A 19,623-nucleotide genomic window follows, 5' to 3' on the forward strand; every position below is an offset into this window, starting at 1 on the left:
AACCCTGTTGTACTCCACTGTTGTTCAGGGGAGACATGATCACCACATACAAGATTCTCAGAGGAATTGATAGGGTAGATAAAGACAGTTTATTTAACACACGTGACACATGCACAAAGGGACACAGGTGGAAATTGAGTAACCAAATGAGACATAGAGACATTAGAAAGCACTTTTTTTTTTTAGTGTCAGAGTACTGTAGTTGACAAATGGAATGCACTAGACAATGATGTGGTGGAGGCAGACTTCATACAGAGTTTCAAGTGTAGATATGATAGAGCCCAATAGGCATAGGTATCTCATCCCAGGCAAGCACAATTAAGTGAGTACTTCTCCAGTCTGATACATTGCCTCTGATTATTGCCCCTCATTTTTCTTGCACTTGAAATATTTATCATCATATCAGAAGTCACTCCTTCAGCATGTTCTGGTTTCCATAACAACCACCTATGTGGGACTGTCAAAAGCCTTTATTAGGTCCAGATAAATGCAATCAACCCAGCCATATCTTTCCTGTAAAATCTCTGTGGCTCTATCATAGAAACTAAGAAGATTTGTTACATTGTATCTTCCTGATCGAAAACCATACTATCTGTGATTATATAATTTCTAACAGGTGTTCTTCCCATTTAATGTTAATTACTTTTTTTCAATGTTTTTACTACAATACTTGTCAACAATGCAGGCCTATAATAAAGAGGGTCTTCCTTGCAATCAGTTTTTGTAGATTGGAAATATTTAGCCAATTTCCATATACAGTACACTGTACTGTACAGTACTGTATCTGCAAAGACTCCTATACACAAAGATGACTGAAAATCAATTGAAGTGGAATGCTGAGCGCACTTATAGAATCCAAGGTTAAACTCCATCTGGGCCAACTGCTTTGTTTCTATTTAGCTCCTTGAACATTTTTTTCCACTTCATCTCAAGACACCTCTGTACAGTATACTCTGTTATTCTCGGACATTTGTATTGTGTCTGGTTCTCTGAAAACTTAATTTTGCACAAACACACTTTGGATTTGTTCATTTAGTGTTTCATACATTTCTTTTTTCATTCTTCATGAATCTGTTCCTCATTTTCAACATTGAAGTTTTATCCTTTGCCTGCAATTTGCTTTTAATTAATTAATAGAATAGGCCTGGTTCTGTTTTACATTTGTCTGCTATCTCTTTTTAAAAATTTCTTGGTTCTTTGTATTGCTGGTATGTTTGAGGGTTTGGCCTCTTCTATATTGATTCCATTTTTTTGTCTTGTTCTCTTGCCATCTTGCAATTTCTGTCGAATTAATCCAGTTTTCTAGTTCTGAATTTGTTTTGGTGATTCATGTCAGGCTGCGAGCAGCCGCATCTAGCTGGCCAGACCACCAACCAGGAGGCCTGATCAGTGTCCGAGCTGTGGGAACATTGATCCTAAGAACCAACAAAGGGTAACCAAAAGGTAAGACATGGAAACAGCAGGTTAAGGGACCAAACAAGTATACGGCTCAGAAAGGAGTTTTTCATATACAAAGTCTTGTTTAAAGGGGCAAAGAAGTACTAGTATACTGCTCAGAAAGGAGCTTTTCACATACAGTACAAAGTCTCATTTAAGGGGGCAAAAAAATATACTGCTCAGAGAGGAGCTTTTCATATACAAAGTCTGATTTATGATTTGATTTTTCTCTGTCTGTTGTGCTATTTATATATGATCTCACAACGATCTCACTTTTAACTCATTTAAGTAAAACTTTTCACAAATTTATGATTATGGTGTGGTATTTATTTGATAAAAAACCTACTAATGATATCTTGCCATTCCTTTTCCAGGATTATCCATTCCTGAAGGAACACAATAGGCCAACAGGTGGCATGGTGGTTGATAATGGCCACTCCGTGGTGGTTTGTAAGGACTGCTACTCTTCGCTCAAGAACCAGGTGAGCCTCTATCCCTCCTTCACCTGTGCCCGGGTGTGTTACCTCATGTCTTCCATGTCTGGCTGTGTGGCTCTCATTATCCCAGCCTTCACTCTTTCTTTACATTAATGACATACGTGACATATCTTGGCCATATTTTCAGTCTCCTCACCAAGTTGCTGTTTGCTGCGGGTTTCCTGAAGTCAGGTACAGTAATGGCATCTTCTGATAACACATGGGCTTTGATGTTACAGGTTCTTCCAATAATTGATAATGATGAAATCTGGTGTAACTTGTCTCACATGTACAGTACATAGAGTTGGAGAGATGGGGAGTTCCAGTGGAGAAGAGGCAGTACAACTGGATTCAACGCCCTCCGCCGCCAGAATTCCAACAGGGCACCACAACCAAGCCCAGCCAGGTGCTCACCTTGGGCATTCAGTCCACGTTGGTGGAGCCTGGCTCATCTAGCCCAGGCTCTCATCCAGGGACTCCCCCTGGGGTGTTGTCCCAGCCAGGAGGTGGGGGCAGCCCCAGGGGATCTCATGGCCCAGTATCGGGCTCTCCTAGTGCGGTACGTGTGTCTTGGTTTGTGTGGGCGGCCACCTACTCTTATCCCATCAGCTATGCCTCAAGCCCATCTGCTCACTGAGTACAAGTAATGCTGTTTCACAGATGAACTTAAAGTCTTATTAAATCTTAAAACTTTAGGTAAAGATAGAGTATGATAATTATAAAGCTCTCTTCTTATTGGTTTTTAAATAGCCTTGTTTTATGACATACATATCTTGTTAAACAGCATAATAACAACATTATAAAATTTATGAACAGCTCTGCCAATCATAATATTTTTAAACCATAATTCAAAATAACAAATCTTGTATACAAATTTTAAACTTAATTGTATGACATGCTCTTCATATGTACATCAAGTGGCCATATTGAAGGATCCTGTCTTGAGCTTCACCAGAAATGTAACATTTTTGTTAATTGAATTGAATTGAAAATACTGCATAGCTACTTAATTTCATATATTTAAGCAAAGCTGTCCATAAATATATTGTTGTTAATCATTTACTGTTGCTTGCTATTTCTCACTAGACAACCTCATACCCGACTGGATTTTTGGGAATCTCTTGTGACATGCTAAAATGGTAAGAGGTAGTAGCAGTAAGTGAGCAAGTGTTAGGCTTGCATTCAGTGACCTGGTGTAGCTTGTTTGCATGATTTTGTAGCCTTGGCTTGGATTTTTAATTATTATGTACTGATTCAGAGTAAAGTTTTTATCAGCCATTGAGGAATACACTGTACAAAAGTAGGGTTTATTTTCTCCTGGTAGTAATTAATAGTACATTAAAGTAATACATTCAAAAGGCAACTATCTAAATTCTTCAAGGTTTCAATGCTTTACTCAAAATGAACAAAAAGAGAAGGTGGCCCTACCCCAAACTTTTCATTTCCTTGGCACATGGCAAGGCTACCAAGTCACAAGTGCTGACTGCTTCATCCTGCAAAATCATTGCATCATAGTGAAGCATGAAGAAAGACATGGAAGAACAGACAGTCGACGAAGGAGCCCAGAGGACCAAGATTTTTATGTAGGAGACCAAGATGGGCTTCCCTCAACATTGACAAGAGGTGGAAGTGTTTAGTATTAGTGGCTTCGGTTGTTTCTGGCCAGATAGATTATGACTTAAGTCTCTCAGGTTTTCCTTCAATTTTTTCTCTTTCTTCTGCACATATGATCTGCTCTTACTGCATAATGCATGCTTTCACCAACCTTTTCAGTGATGTGCATTTCCCCAACTGATCAATCCATGTAACGCAAATAATTTGTTCTAAATAGTAAGTAGCAACATCCCTTATCAAATTGTTTGCGTTACCTGTTACAGAATATATAGTAGTTATACAATTTGCATAATTTACATTAATACTGTACTTTATTTAAAGTCGCATAAAGTAGATTAGTCATGGGCTCAGGGTCCAAATTTCTTAGTATTATTAGTTATAATAATGACAGTTATAGCTGCCTTTTTTTGGCTCTTAATATGATACCCATTTTAAATGCAGGTTTCTCATGTTTAATGTACAGCTTTATGAGTATTGTTTAAAAGTGTGCCAAACACAATGAGAGCTACTTGAAACTACTTTCACATTTTCCATCTTTCATTTCAGATAGGTGATGGCTCTGGGTCACGATCGGATGTAGCCAAGTTATGTGAAAATCCTCCGTCACCAGTTACCAGTGCTATTCCCAAGCTAATTGGAGCAGCCAGTGTCCCTGCAGACTCGACTGAAACATCTTGTGTGGGAACTATCCCCTCCTGTTATGCCCCCCTTCAGCTCAAAATTGGTGTCGCCAGGCAGGGGGGCAGCACCCTCACCAAGCAGCATACAGTGGCGCCCAGTGAAGGTTTCAACTCTGGCGATACCAAACCAGGACCCCCAAGGAAAAAATTCACTTCAGTGGACCAGTCCTCCAAGAGCCGTAGTACCGAAAACCTTCATTCAGGCAACCTCTCCCACGACCATGTCTCCTCCAGCAAAGTCACAATCTCAGACCAATTAGATGATGATAAAATCGCTCACAAGAAGAGAAAGTCTGTAATTAGAGGTGTGTTTTCATAGCTTCAGTATAAAACAATTGTAAAATACCTGTACAAATTTTATTTAATAAAAGTACAGTACATTACTAAAAATAAATTATGAAAGTTGTTTATAAAATTAAATACTTTCTTTGAATCTCCTCTCAATATCCAAACTATTGTATCCTTAACCCTTCATTAGTAGCCTGGGGTGATTAAACACCCCAAACAAACCATCCATTAAGTAAAAGAAAATTGCTATTCTTTTCAGCAGAATTCATCGTGAGAAATTAATGTACAGAATCACACGATAATGAAATATCACTATACTGTACTGTGCATCCATGTTAAATTATATGACTGACTAAAATTATTTTTTAATTGGAATATTTTGTGATGGAGTGAATAAAACACCTCAGGGGACTAACAAAGTGTTAATGGTTATTACAAAAAATCCTGAATACTATACAGTACAGTATTTTTCTCCCACAGTGATAGTACAAAACAATAATTTTGTTAGTGGAAGATAATTTTTTTTTTTTTTTTGTCAATCATTTATAGTTACCTGTCAAGGCAAGAGTTATCTGGAGATCTGTCTGTAAATATAGAGATTAAAAGTCAAGTTAAACATTTCTTGAAGTGAGCTGTTTAAGATATTTAAGTCTTGAATCTGATTTAAGTTTTAGTTTAGTGAAAAACTTGTTTACCCATGAAAGTGGGAATGGGGTAATGATAATGTATGTTTGTATGTGTGAAAAACTTGACAGTGCAGTGAACAATAATGTTGAACTGCTGGTAAAAAATGGTGATGCTAATGAAAATATGAGCAAATTTGCACAAGTATTTGGAGGTCTTTGTCAGATTCTATTCTCCTGGACTGTATGAGTCTCGAACCGTGGACCCCACACGTGTGAGGCTGTATCACTATCGACTCGGCTACGAGTAGCACCCAGTCGATAGAGCTGCGGCCTCACTCACGTGGGGTCCACATTTCAAGACCCATATAGTCCAGGTGAATGGAATGTTTATTTCCATGGAAGTGTGGATTTCTTTGTCAGATGTTTATATTGAGACACTCGATATGAGACAGGAGATTGCATGGATAAAGTAATTAATTAACACATGTCCCTTAACAGGGATGAGTAGCAAGGCAGTCCCTACAAGTGGCACCAATACCAAGCCCCGACTTTCATCATGCAGTCAGCAGCTGTTGACGTCCTCTCACGAGCTTCAGGCCAAGTGCTCGTGAACCCTGGAAGTAATGGCCAGTCTTCCCTGAATGAACTGCCGAGTGAATTCTCACTATGCAACAACAGAACAGCAGCCTATAATTGTCACTGTGGCTATATTTATCTATTTTATCCAGGACTATATAAAGATGCCAAACAAAACAAATAGATAATATAAATTTGGCTTCTACCTTGCATATATAGTGATGACTGCTTGTAAGTGTTTGTATGTCCCTGGCCAGAACATACTGGTATATCTAAAACATAAGTGTTTGCAGCAGGTTCATCCATTGAAGAAACTGAAGTGAACTCATTTAAGAATTTACCATGTAAAATTTACACTGTATCGAGTCCAGTTTGTGCTTCAAGCTTTACTTGTATACCTAAATCTATAACCAAAAGCTTATCAGAATTCTCATAACCAAATTTAAGACTTTTATATTGGTATGAAAATGTGCTTGGATTTCATACTAAGTATAAGCAATTACACTTAAATACATTATCATCTAACCATTATATTGGACAATGAGACACACCATCTAATTTAATACAAGTTTTTATGGTTCAAATGAAACAAACTGAACACATAAATTGTATTAGCAAAGATTATTATGTTCATAATTTAAACTTGTTACTGTAATATTAGCGAGTGTCTGAAACATTATTTGAGGCACAATTTAGATAATTTATAATATAGATGACATTAATAAGACAATAGAGTACAGTATATCTACAGTTGATGGAAATTACATGACTGTTTGACATAATACCTGTCAAATGTCAGCATATTGAAATGTCTAAACCTTAAGTGAAACAAATAAATGAATAAATTTTTGAACCATTTTATTAAGGGGCATACAGAATACTTAATTCATTGACATTTATCCAGTTTGTTTATGTAATAAGCATATTACAAATGTATAGTGCTATACAACAGCTAAATAATGATATGAAAGCCTCACACTTGGTATAAGCTACCAGTATTATATATGGTAATGTCACCCTCTAAAGACTTCTTCCTATAGTGTTAACAAAATATTTATTAAAATTTTTAATTTGAATATTAAGTAGGACTCTTGGACTACAGCTTATAGACTGTACAATCATATTCTAATATTCTAAAGTATATTACAGTATTACAGTACAGTATTTAAATTCTCTTTTTGAAAGATTTAAGTACAATACTTGGATCAAACATGTCTTGTATTAAAATGTAAATGCACCTGGTTTGGTTGATGTCCACATGGTGAATAACTTAGGAGTGACTACGCCTGAAGACTTTTAATCCAGCAGAAATGCATTTCCAGGGGTCCAATTGCTTACCCTTGATGGTAAGCACCAACACCTGCCAAGTTTCACAGTCAGTAGTTGTTTTTGTACACATTTAAGGTTTTAGATATATTGATGGCCGATTAACAGGCAATATGCAAATTTCAATCCTGTTATTGTTACATATGAAAGAAAACTGTCATGAAAATGTATCTACATAAGACACATACGCTTATTTAGTCTTATAATTATCAAAGCAAATATAGTCCAACTTCAATAAAAATGCACTTTTTAATCACTAGAATTTGGTGCAATTTAACAAGGTGCACTGTTAAAATATTTAGGAAGATGCACAAAATTTCAGTATTAAATAAGCATCATTGAGCTAAATATTACTGTAACCCCCTTATCCTTACCATGAAAAAATTATTTGGTCATTCAGGTACTTGATGCCCTCCATGTCCCCATCTAGGATGAAATGCCTCATTTTCTTCCATGCCAGAAAATATCTACTGTGTAGATTAACAGCTGTTGCAATGGATGCTCCCTCTCCTCAATATCCTCAGAGCTGCAGCTATCCTGGATAAATCCTGTAATCACTTTAAACAGGACAGGAAGAAACTCTTAGGACCTGGAGATTAGTTTGTAGGAATTAAATAGCATTCCAGATGGAGACGAGATTAGTTTGTAGGAATTAAATAGCATTCCAGATGGAGACCTGAAGGTACAGGCATCAATAATTACAGTAATTTTAAAGACCGCCATTATTATCATAACAGCAGTCTCTTGCTGATAATCAAGAATTTTAAGATTATGAAGCTTGTTACATGTTGCTCTGGAAGGAAATAAAAAAGCATAAACCAATCAAATGCAGGTCAAACCTTTGTCATTTTGTGTGTATCATTTAGAACACTAAAAAACCTTGCATAATACAACAAAAATACTACTAATATATCACAAGCATGCATTTTCATATGTAACATCATTAGCATTAATGTATTTCATCTATTTATAATACATTATAACTTATCATTAATGCATTACAACTTCAGTCAGTATTGAAAGTTTTTTTTAGATTGTACAAAATAAAAATGTATTGAAGGAGTAAAATGTGAAGAGATAATTCATGATGTCATTCATATTGAGTGATAACATAAATAATATATAAGTATACTGTCCACAGAAGAAAACCAAATTTATTTGCAGAAAACTTTCATCAAATTTGTTGTGCAATTTTATCAATCAACATTGTAGAATGCAGTTATTTAGTATCTTCTTTTAAGTGTGTACCACAAATTTAATGCATAAAAACAGCATTTCAGAATTCATCAAGTTATTTATTGTCTTGACACTACAAGCATATACTTCTCATGTTGATATTACTGAATGAATAGATGTACATACAAGACAGAATTAAACACTCAAACAATAACATCTGCAGTTGAACAAATATGCATCTACCAACCCCCCTTGCCTTCCTTTCCTCGTGGGCTGCAGCATAATACCTTGCGTGCATGCAAGTGCACATGCGCACGCGCACATACACACGTGCACATATACACACACACACACACACACTCTCTGCCACTCAAAGTCAATGCGAGAAAAGATTCATCCAGAACCCACATGCTTCCATCATGCTGTCCAAGACATTGGCTAAATTCCATTGATTATCACACATTTGTTGTACTGGGTTCAAATTGTGTCCAAAACTAAAGCAGGGCATAAAGTACAGAGTCGGTAATTAAATTTGTACCCAATAGATTCCTTGGAAAATCTACACAGAGTTGCCTGGGCAACAGCTTTGTATATACACTTGGCCATTGACCTGAAAAAAAAAGGAAAAAAAAGTTTCTATGCATCCCACATCCCTCTTATTACCTCCCTAATCATCTAGCTAAGACATCATTTTTTCATTGGTCAGTAGTTTTTGAGGCTGGTTTCAAAATGTAAGAACTTGAATAGTCCCTTGGTCACATATGCAGATTGTACACTATAGCAAACTTCGAGCATCAAATTTGGAATATCTTGTTAGTAGGTCAGGTTCATATATGCTGTTTCTGGCAAAAGGTATCATGCATAAATCATTCTCTGAAACACACGTACATCCATCAGTTGTGTACAGTCAGGCTAAAATGTGGGTTATTTCATAGATTACCAGATAAATAAATTCAGAAACTGTTAGAGCATTAGAGTTCTAAACAATTTGATCCTAGTTTAGTTCCTCTATATACAATGTTAATTTAATAAAGAGTTCTTGTCTTAAAAAGTATATGGGTGATACAGCCACATCAAACAGCTTGGTTGACTAGGCCACCAAACAGGAGGCCTGGTTTGAGACCGGGTCATGGGAACATTGATCCTCGGAATCACTGACAAGTAGACTACTGTATAGGTAATGTGGGTTTTTAAGAATCTTTTTATCATGTGCAATATTAATATCTGTGCACATATGATGCAAGGCTTCTGCTCAGAAAACTGAGGTTAAATTTTCCATGTGAAGAAAATCAAAAGTCCAATTAGTGAGAGTTTTTAAAAATTGTTCACTAAAGCAAATAAAGCTGCATGTAGATTGATAGTAATATAAATTTTATTTATCCAGTAAGATATTGCTGGCTTATAAAACTGAGAAATGCCTGTACATACCTATAATAACTGTACTGTATTTCAGTGATGTACAAATAATTGTTTCAATATTTCTTCTGAAAACCTTTTTTTTTCTATTATGTACTACAGTATGCTAAAGAATTTATTCCATATGTTATAACTAATATTTTCATGTTCCACAATGAAATAGTGTTTCGTAATCAAAATCACATTAAAAACTTAATTGTCACCTCAGCAGCCATTGAATTTAAATGCCTTTGTTTTAATTGGTTCAGAAATTCAAGCTATAAAAGCAGCAATTATAAGTTGGACTGGCAGTTTCATGAAATCAGCATATAATGAATACAAATTAATCTGACCCGGTTTAGTGAGCTGCAACATTTACCATAGGTCATGTACACTAAATGAGATCCATATTATGAACAAAGAGTTGAATGTGAACAGAACTGCAAGGATATTGTGACACACACATTATGGTTGGTTTATTAGAATGAAAATAAGATACGCAGATGTCTTTGGATTGTGTATATTTGAGCTTTTGAATTAAATATAATAAAACAGTGACTTGTTAAATTATTCAGGTTGGGCTGTGTTTTCAACCTAAGCATTTCTCAAGATAATATTTGTATTTGTCAAGGAGAATGCTATATAGCTGTACTGACATAGCACTTTCTTTTGATAATTACTTATCAAATAGAAACTGCATTTTAAATTAAGCCAATTCTGAAGTAGATTGTAAGTGTGAAACATACAGAATTATATGTAAATTTTATTGATTTAAAATATAATAATCTGAAAATTAATACTGTATTTGACTTAAGGCGACAAGAATGTATAGATTACTTATTGTAATGATATTACTGTATTTTTATGTACAGTGGATGATTAACTGAAAAGTAAATGGGGAAAAATAATATTGAAATTTTAAGTTAATGTAAATGAAACATTAGATAATGTCAATCAATGTGAAATTAAGATATAAGGATCTTGTGAGAGAAATGGTCTTTTGATTACCATTCACTGTTTTAATACTCCGTACTTTAAATTTTGAAGAGTTTGTAGGACCAAAAGAGGTTTATTATGATCAATGAATATTGCACCAGTTTCATGGTTCAATTTTTACCTTAGGTTTATGCAGAGCTCAGAAATTTGACATGTGAGGAATCTCGAGTATACATTTGTATACATACATGGTTTATCTGAAAGCAAATAATATCAATGAAATGAAGAATTAAAACCATGATAGTATTAGTGAGATGGAAAAATTCCTTTTGTGGCTTTAAATAGGTGGATGGTACTGAAAGTCTGTTGAGTGAGCAGTTGACTAGTAAAAATGGAGCACGTGGATTATACATTACATGTGCCCTGATTAATGCTGTATTTTACTATATAGTATTGTGTACTTTCATAAATGTATACATGGTCTAAAATAGCTTTTTGCTATCATTAATAATATTAGACTATGTGAGGTATTATTGTGTTAACAGTGTTGCACTGTCAAGCTGGAATGGTATGTACTATCTACAATAAAATTTCTTTTATTAACCTTTTAGAAATGTGTTAACATAGCAAGGATCTTAAAAGTATACATTTTGTGCCAATATGTATAAATGCATTAAGAATAACTTAAGACAAACTCTTTCCATAGTTTGTTAAATTAAGCCTTAATGTTCTTATACTGTGCAGACGATGAGTCACAATAATGTGCTGAAGATATGATGACCAAACCACACACCCAACATGAGGAGACGACGGTTTGGTCCATCCTGGACCGTTATAAAGTCGATTGTTGATTATCACAATTGATTTTATAATGGTCCAGGACTGACCAAATTGTCATTGTTTCCTCATCATCTTATACTGTGGGTTGTGTAAATCAAATATCAAGGGAGGGGGGAAGGCAGTAACAACAATGGATAGTTGCCTCTAGTGGTGTATCACTTTCACTCGCTTTTGTAAAGTACAGTACTGCATTATGGAAAAACAATCTCAGGATACATATACAAGATGGTGTATTTTTAATGTACTGTATAATTCTGCATATACAATTAGCTTTTCTTCCTATTTCTGGAAGGAATAAACATATACCATATTTGAAAGTTATAAAATGAAAATTTTTGCCTTAATTATTGTGATTTGCATATCTTTGAAAAATATATTTTTTTAGAAATTGTCAGTGTTTGTAAAGTACATTCTTATGATCTCTATAGTGACTAGAGCACTCAATTATGCACTATTTTTTAATTAATTAATAACTAGAACACTTTGAAATCTTAATATGAATGTTCTAGTATACAGTACAATATTTGTACATGTCTAGTTTCTTCCCATTTCTTTTAGTGACCTATGCAAGTTTTTTTCCACTTTTAGGCCAATACAGGTTGAGGAATAGGCATTGTTATTTGTTTAAATCTCAAGAGAGATATAAATGTTGTTAGAAGTGAATTTGTGTGGGTATATATCTGCATACTAAGCCAAGATCCATCTGATAATTTTAATGGTTTCATGCAAATTTCTATTTGACACATTCACACACCCAAATTTCCCAATATAAAACCTACTACAAAATTTACATCCACAAATATTGCAGAAATAAGTAATTTATTGAAACTACAAACTAATATTATGATTACTGTATCTTGTTTGAATAATTTATTTATTTTCTATATAAATGCAAGTACAGTATAATAAATTCACCTTTAGAGTAGCATTGGGCAGGAATTGGTTTAAATTTTGCTCAATGTGCACCACATCAAGTCCCTTCATAACATTTTAAAAATAATCAAATAAATCTCATTATTTAACTTAGTAAATTATTACAGTCTACAGTACTGTTTTTTGTTACTTTCAGATACTTATTTATAATTTCAGTATTCCATAATCATTACAATCAAATCCTTGTTACAAACTAAGTTTTTACCCAATTAAATCACTCTTTACTATGGTTCATCAGTCACAGGAGTCCAGTTAGGCTTATGGGAAACCAGAGTCAGTACCTGGCCCCTTCAGAGTAGCAAGGAGGAGAGAATTATTATTGTCACTCACACTGGGAAAACATCCAGAAAGTTAACAAATCTTTACTGACAACTGCATCATTCTTAGGAAACAAAGCATCAAAACGACAAAATCAGGTCAAGTTGTTGAAAGAGGTGGAGCTGCAGAAAATGCCCGGGATTGGGCACTAGGGTAGGTACTATGGCTGAGCTGATCACCAGAAGTATAACCCTGCCCAAGTACAGTTCCAGTCTGGACAGTATCCAACATGCAGATTGGATGGGGGCCCAAACCTGCCAATTGTCAAGGTAAGCCACCACACGAACCCTTAAGAGATGGTGCCAGATCACAACTACCAGCAATAACCTGATAAAAATGCAAGGAGCTTTGAAGTGGTATGCTCAATTCTCCATAATGAGACAACCAATCCCTGCACCCCAGATGAATCTGGACATATCAGTATGTGTTCTTGAGGTCCAGGCACAATATATATATAATTTATATCTTATATAAATAAATAAGGAAATAAGCCAAAAAAACGTAATGGTAGATTTATCAAACTTTACAGTTATTCGTATAATTCCATTAGTATGAATTTTGAAAGTTTTGGATATCAGCCTTGACAAGTCTATTTTGTAGTGTTGTTAGCCCTGTGGCCCTCAACCTTTCCTGGTATGAGAGTTGACTTAGTTCTGGAATTATTTTTATTGCTCTGTTGAACTTTCTCCTATGAAGCTATGTATTTCTGAAGATGAGGTCTCTATTCCTGGATGCAATAATCTAGGTGAGGGCACACCAGAAATTTGTACAATTGAATGATTACCTTATTTTCCTTAAAGTCAAAGGTACAGTTGATTATTCCTAGGGTTTGGTTATTTTTTTTTTAACTGCTGCTGCTCCCACTTGTGCAACTTCCAGTGAATGATGGAATCTGAGTCCAAGGTCCTTTTCTTCATGAATTTGTTGCAAAGTAATGCTGTTAATTTGGCACTTGTGATGTGGATTATTATGCCCCACATGCAAGGTCTTGAATATATTGATATTAAAATGCACTTGCCAGTCTTCTGACCATTTGTGGAGTTTATGTAGATAGCTTTGTACCTTGGTATTATTTTAACTTTCCACTTTACCATAATCTTCAGTGTCATCTACAAATTTCATGATGTAGTTTGTAATATTCTCATCTATGTCGTTGATGTACAGTATATGACATAGATGTATCTTTTAAAATACTGAACAATTTGGAGGATGTTGATCTGAAAAATTTCTTCAAAAGGTCAGATGTAACAAGCAAGGAGCAACAGTTTCAAGCTCAACAAACCACAGTGTAGGAATGACAACAGATGCTTTTTCACTCACAGGGCTATTAACCCATGGAACCACCTACCCACAGAAGTCATAAATGCCAAAACTGTTAAATATTAAGGTACTGTACAACTTGAAAAGATTATCAAAGCACATGGGGGCACCTTTCGGCTTCCTGTCCTCATCGAATCCACTAGTGTTAGTGGCCCTCAGGTAAATGACAAAATGGGTTGGCCCCAAAATGGATCCCTGTGGTACCCCCACTCACCACACTTCTCCATTCAGATTCTCTTTCATTTAGAACGATTCTTTGTTTTTAGCCATTGTTTTATCCATTCCAGTATTCTACCATTTATTCCATGTGCCTATAATTTCCTTGCCAGTCTTTCATTTGGTACCTTGTCAAAAGCTTTAGCAAAGGCCATGTAAACTACATCTACCAGAAGTCCTTTGTCAGAGTAGCTGGTTACTGTTTCAAAAAATGTGAGCAGGTTTGTTGGGAAGGATCTATTGTTAACAAACCCATTTTGGGGGTTTGATTGATTGATTTTACAAGATTGTGAATGATACCTTCTCTGAGGATTTTTTCCATGAGCTTGTAAATGTATGATGTAAACCTGATCGGCCGATAGTTTTCTGCTGAGCTCTTTCTGCTTTTTCTTTTAAAGAGGGGTGACATTTGCACATTTCTAATCTAGGGTAACTATTCCTTAGTTCAAATTAGGCAACTGTTGTTTGGTTACACAACATCCTGGGGAAGGTCAGTAGTTTGACCTCAAGGGGATCGCGATACACTTATTATGTGCCTCTGTAATCCTTTACACCACCCACGGGATGGGTATGGGGTGCATAATAAAGAAAGAAATTGAATTGAATTGATACACTCGAGGTACGAATTGGAGGATGTTGATGTGGACAATTTCTTCCAATGGTCAGATGTAACACAAACAAGGAATATCGGGTTCACTCTCAACAAGCCACAATATTGGAAAACTGAAAACAGGAGATGTTTTTGTTTTACATTCAGCAACTGAACAAAAAGTTGCAAGTAGCACGGGCTATGGTGAGCTCGTAGTGGACTTACCTGGCACAGGAGCGGGGCTGTGACTGACGAGAGATGCTTTCTTTACAGGGTTATAAAACCCATGGAACTGCCTTCCTTACAGATTTTTGTATTATTATTAACAAGCTTAGCATACACAGTAATGTGCTGCTTCCCTATTCTATATGAAAGATTACACAGTGCAGTTGTTGTTGCTGTTGTTATAGATTCAGGTACTCGGAACAAGTTCCAAGTAGCACGGGCTATGGTGAGCCCGTAACCTACCTGGCAGTGTTGCCAGATTGGGCTACAAATAGCGAATTGGGCTACTTTTGAGAGCCCCGTGCTCCCAAATTTTTAATTTCGCTACTTGCTACTTTTTGAGTTAATTTAAAAGCAAGATGTGCTAATTTGGGCTATTAATGTTAAGAATGTACGATTGCGAGTTACATGAAAGTAACTAAGCTATAAATAATTGTAATTAATAATAATTGTAAATATTAATTAATACTAAATAATATTATTTAATACAAAATAATATTATTTAATACTAAATAATATTATTTAATACTAAATAATATTATTTAATACTAAATAATATTATTTAATACTAAATAATATTATTTAATACTAAATAATATTATTTAATACTAAATAATATTATTTAATAAATTAGTCCCAATTCAATGCAGAGTTTTCTTCCAAGCACAGAAACTTGTAAATATAAATACAAGATAATAGATAAAATTGGTGTATGTTTGTATGTATACCAGACAAAGTCCATTTAATGGCAGAATTTAGACATTTTGTGTGAAAACTTTTATATCTCATTATTAATTATAACAGTAATCGAAAAAAGTCATAGTTTGTATATACAAGAGATAAAACAGAGAGCCATGAGCTAGAGCGATGTGCTGAGTCCATAAGGAGGCGGAGCTTCCAGAAATACCTTCCTGTGATTGGCTGTTGCGGGGAATACCAACACTCTTTTATGAATAAAATTTAAACTAAGAAACAGGTCCTTGTGCACAACAACAAGGTTGTTGTGAAAAAGAACAACAATTTCTGTTTTGCACCTGATAGAAATCTCCATCTAACTGAATAATTTACTCGAATAAGAGGGCAGAGAAGTGTATCATTATTAGTGTTAAGGCAACCCCCAATAATTACGTCACAAGTTAGGTAGCCATGCAACCCATTTTTATATAACATCTGTTATATCCTGCAATATTTAATTATCACTTTATTAACACTTCACTTCTTTTGGGTAAATTAAAGTTAAAGCAGAATTCCATAAGCAGGACTGGTGAGCTGAACTAAAATGATTTACTAAGTGGATGGCACCTATAGCTGATCCCTTCCTGTGATTGGCTGTTGTGTGAATGTCAACAAATAATATCTACCAATGATATGCCATTTATTATGCACCCCATACCATCTTGTGGGCGGAGCTTGGAACCTCCTATCCGAGCACAACAACCCGCCTTATGGGTTGCTGTTTGGCTATTTATAATGCGTTGGAAAAGCAACAGATGGCGTTAGTTGTATTTTGTGGGGTGATTTGTTATAAGTGTAATTTGATGTCAACAGATTATCTTATGGCTACTGTTGACCTGCCAGTTGATAGTGTTCTTATCTGCCGACAGATGGCATCAGCTGTATTATTATTATTTTAATAATATTATTACATTAATAATAATGTATTATTATTGCTTTAAACGCTGATCTATACGTCTGATAGCTTATAATAAGGTTTTATACCATGCTGGTATTAGGTAACTAGAATTTTGCAATTACTTTTTTTTATCTACTGTTGAGGATATGTAAGACAAATAAATGTAAGGTTTTGAGGCTAAGTAACGAAGATAGTTACAAGATACGAGCCAGATGGTGTTGAGATTGCAAAAGGGATTATGATAAGAACTTAAGCCAAAAAATCAATGTATAAATGTTCGCAAATATGAGACTGGGATTTATTTCTCGAAAAGTTAGCAATAAAATACGCTTTCTAGTTCTTTATTTTTAAAATTAAGACCAGGGATTCTGTCTAACGAAACTGCAAGCTAAAACACCGTTATCCTATAATGTTCATCTGTAGCTTGACCCTAAATACTCGTTTATTAAACGAATTTATTGTTAGAGTTCATTAGGAATTAACTTTGTTGAAGGCAGAGCTTCCAACAAATACCGTCCTGTGATTGGCTGTTGCGAGAGATGCCAACGCTTATATGAATAAAATGCAAAATAAGAAATACGTCCTTTTGCTCAATAACCTTGTTGTTATACAAAAGAACAACAATTTCTGTTTTATACAAGACAGAAATTTCCATCTAACTCAATAATGTAGGCCAATAAGAGGGCGGATGCATTGTATCGCCGATATTATTTGTGTGAGGCAACACCCACTGATGACGTCACAAGTTAGGTAGCCAGCCCATGTTTCTGTAACACTCGTTACATCCTGCAGTATTTAATTATTACTATATTAATACTTTTAAATACTTAACATTTCACTTTTTAGGTAGATTAAAGTTGAAGCAGAATGTCATAAGCAAGGATGGTGTGCTGAATAAAGATGATTTATTAAGAGGATGGCACCTATAGCTGATCCCTTCCTGTGATTGGCTGTTGTGTGAATGTCAACAAAGAATATCTACCAATGATATGCCATTTATTATGCACTCCATACCATCTGTGGGCGGAGCTTGGAACCTCTACCCGAACACAACAACCCGCCTTATGGGTTGCTGTTTGGCTATTTTTAGTGCGTTGGAAAAATAAGAGATGGGGCTAGTTGTATTTTGTGGGGTAATTTGTTATAAGTGTAATTTGATGTCAACAGATGGCGTAAGCTGTACCTTATGGCTACTATTGACCTGCCAGTTGATAGTGCACAATCTTACTGAAGCGACCATACGGGTCATACATACTCATCCTCCGCCCAGGTAAAACAGAAACAAGCATCACTTAGTGGGCCAGCCAGAGGCTTAGGGCCCGCGCAGGATTATCCCTGCTAAAAAGAAGAAAAAAAAAAAAAAAGTTGATAGTGTTCTCTTCTGCCGACAGATGGCATCAGCTGTGTTATTATTACTTCCGAATTCCCTTTAAGCACTGATCTATAAATCCCTTGGCTTATGATAAGATTTTATACCATTTATGATAAGTATTAGATAACTGGAGTTCCGCAATTGCTTTTATTTATCAACTGTTCAGGATATATCCATCATATTATGTCTGGTTAGGACGTACTGCTCTCGATTGATGAAGATTAAGCCACCCAAGAGGTTCAAGTTCAAGTTCAAGTATGTTTATTGAGACAAGAAAGAAATACATCTCAAAGTGATAGAGTAGCTTAGGCTATTTCTACCCCCCCTCTACTTCAAGTCCCTCAAGGGGCGCACAAATTCAGTAAGTACAAATAGACAATTAACATTACAAGAATCCCATTTAACATTGCAGGTTAATATAGTAAGCACAGCATATAATTGTTGCACTCTTGGGGTAAAATTCTTGTAGCTCCTAAGTCTACTGTCTATCATCCGTGGTGTAGTGGTAAGACACTCGCCTGGCGTTCCGCGAGCGCTTTGTCATGGGTTCGTATCCTGGCCGGGGAGGATTTACTGGGCGCAATTCCTTAACTGTAGCCTCTGTTTAACGCAACAGTAAAATGTGTACTTGGATGAAAAAACGATTCTTCGCGGCAGGGGATCGTATTCCAGGGACCATAGGATTAAGGACTTGCCCGAAACGCTGCGCGTACTAGTGGCTGTACAAGAATGTAACAACTCTTGTATATATCTCAAAAAAAAATATGATATTTTTATTGTTGCCGCCGAAGGCGGCTAGTTTATTGTGCACCCCATACTCATCCTGTGAGCGGTAGCGCAAAAGCATTACAGAGGGCACAAAAGGTCTTTATCAGACCTCATCTTAGATTATTACATAAACAATTTCATCTATCCTTCACACCTTATAGTTACAATGTCAGCTAGTTACAGAGAAAGTGCTATTACAAGAGCTACATATTTACAGTAAGTCATCATACATTAATGGTAGGTCTTAACGCTAATACATAATAGTTTGACCAATGGGAATATTACAGAGTCATAGGGGAGCGTCTGTTTATTATTAGTCCTCACAATACGTACACTACTTGTTTCTGAATCTCATATGTCGTTCAGCTACTGGAAGCGAAATGTGGGTACAGTGCAAGGATTTCAGGTAATTTGTCCATGGTAATAAGATAGGTTGCCATATCACACAGAGTGAGCTTAGATTTATCTCTAAAAGGCTCAAGTTTACTACAATCCAAGATATAGTGTTCGAGTGTATGTCCCTGTCTTTGTCCACACACTTTACTTCATCTAGATCCCTATACAAGCCGAACTGCCAGAGATACTTGTAGCCAAGTCTTATATGAGCTGTAACAACATCTGTTAGTCTACTGACTTTGTTACTTGCCCCATACACATGTTTTACTTCACACATTTCATTGTGATGGACAATGGACCTGCTAGTTCCAGTTTGCACTGTTCTATTTTCTTCAAATTCATCCAGGAGTTCTCGTCTAATGACACTTTTAAGGGACCTATTTGCTAACTCAAGATTCCGTTCAATGCTGTCTTTATTTACTGCAGCCTTAGCAAGGGCGTCAACTTTGTCATGTTCCTGCATGCCAATGTGAGAAGGAATCC

The 19,623-nt window shown here is 35.6% G+C and overlaps 1 protein-coding gene across 6 annotated transcripts in view; it reads left to right on the forward strand.

The window, feature by feature from the left end:
* LOC123746032 (uncharacterized) overlaps positions 1-11,120 on the forward strand; it is an 87,966-nt gene extending 76,846 nt beyond the window's left edge. For 3 of the 6 annotated variants that reach the window (XM_045727185.2, XM_045727189.2, XM_045727186.2), the window contains 4 exons: positions 1,812-1,919; positions 2,209-2,472; positions 4,074-4,512; positions 5,620-11,120. In XM_045727185.2, the coding sequence (XP_045583141.2) occupies positions 1,812-1,919; positions 2,209-2,472; positions 4,074-4,512; positions 5,620-5,732 (924 nt within the window). In that variant the 3' untranslated portion in view covers positions 5,733-11,120. Of the gene's footprint in view, positions 1-1,811; positions 1,920-2,208; positions 2,473-4,073; positions 4,641-5,619 lie in introns of those variants that run through there. The other 3 variants (XM_045727190.2, XM_045727191.2, XM_069314153.1) reach the window with 3 other exon arrangements.
* Positions 11,121-19,623: the final 8,503 nt, after the last annotated feature.

The sequence above is a fragment of the Procambarus clarkii genome, chromosome 78 (genome assembly GCF_040958095.1).
Source record: "Procambarus clarkii isolate CNS0578487 chromosome 78, FALCON_Pclarkii_2.0, whole genome shotgun sequence".
NCBI lineage: Eukaryota > Metazoa > Arthropoda > Malacostraca > Decapoda > Cambaridae > Procambarus > Procambarus clarkii.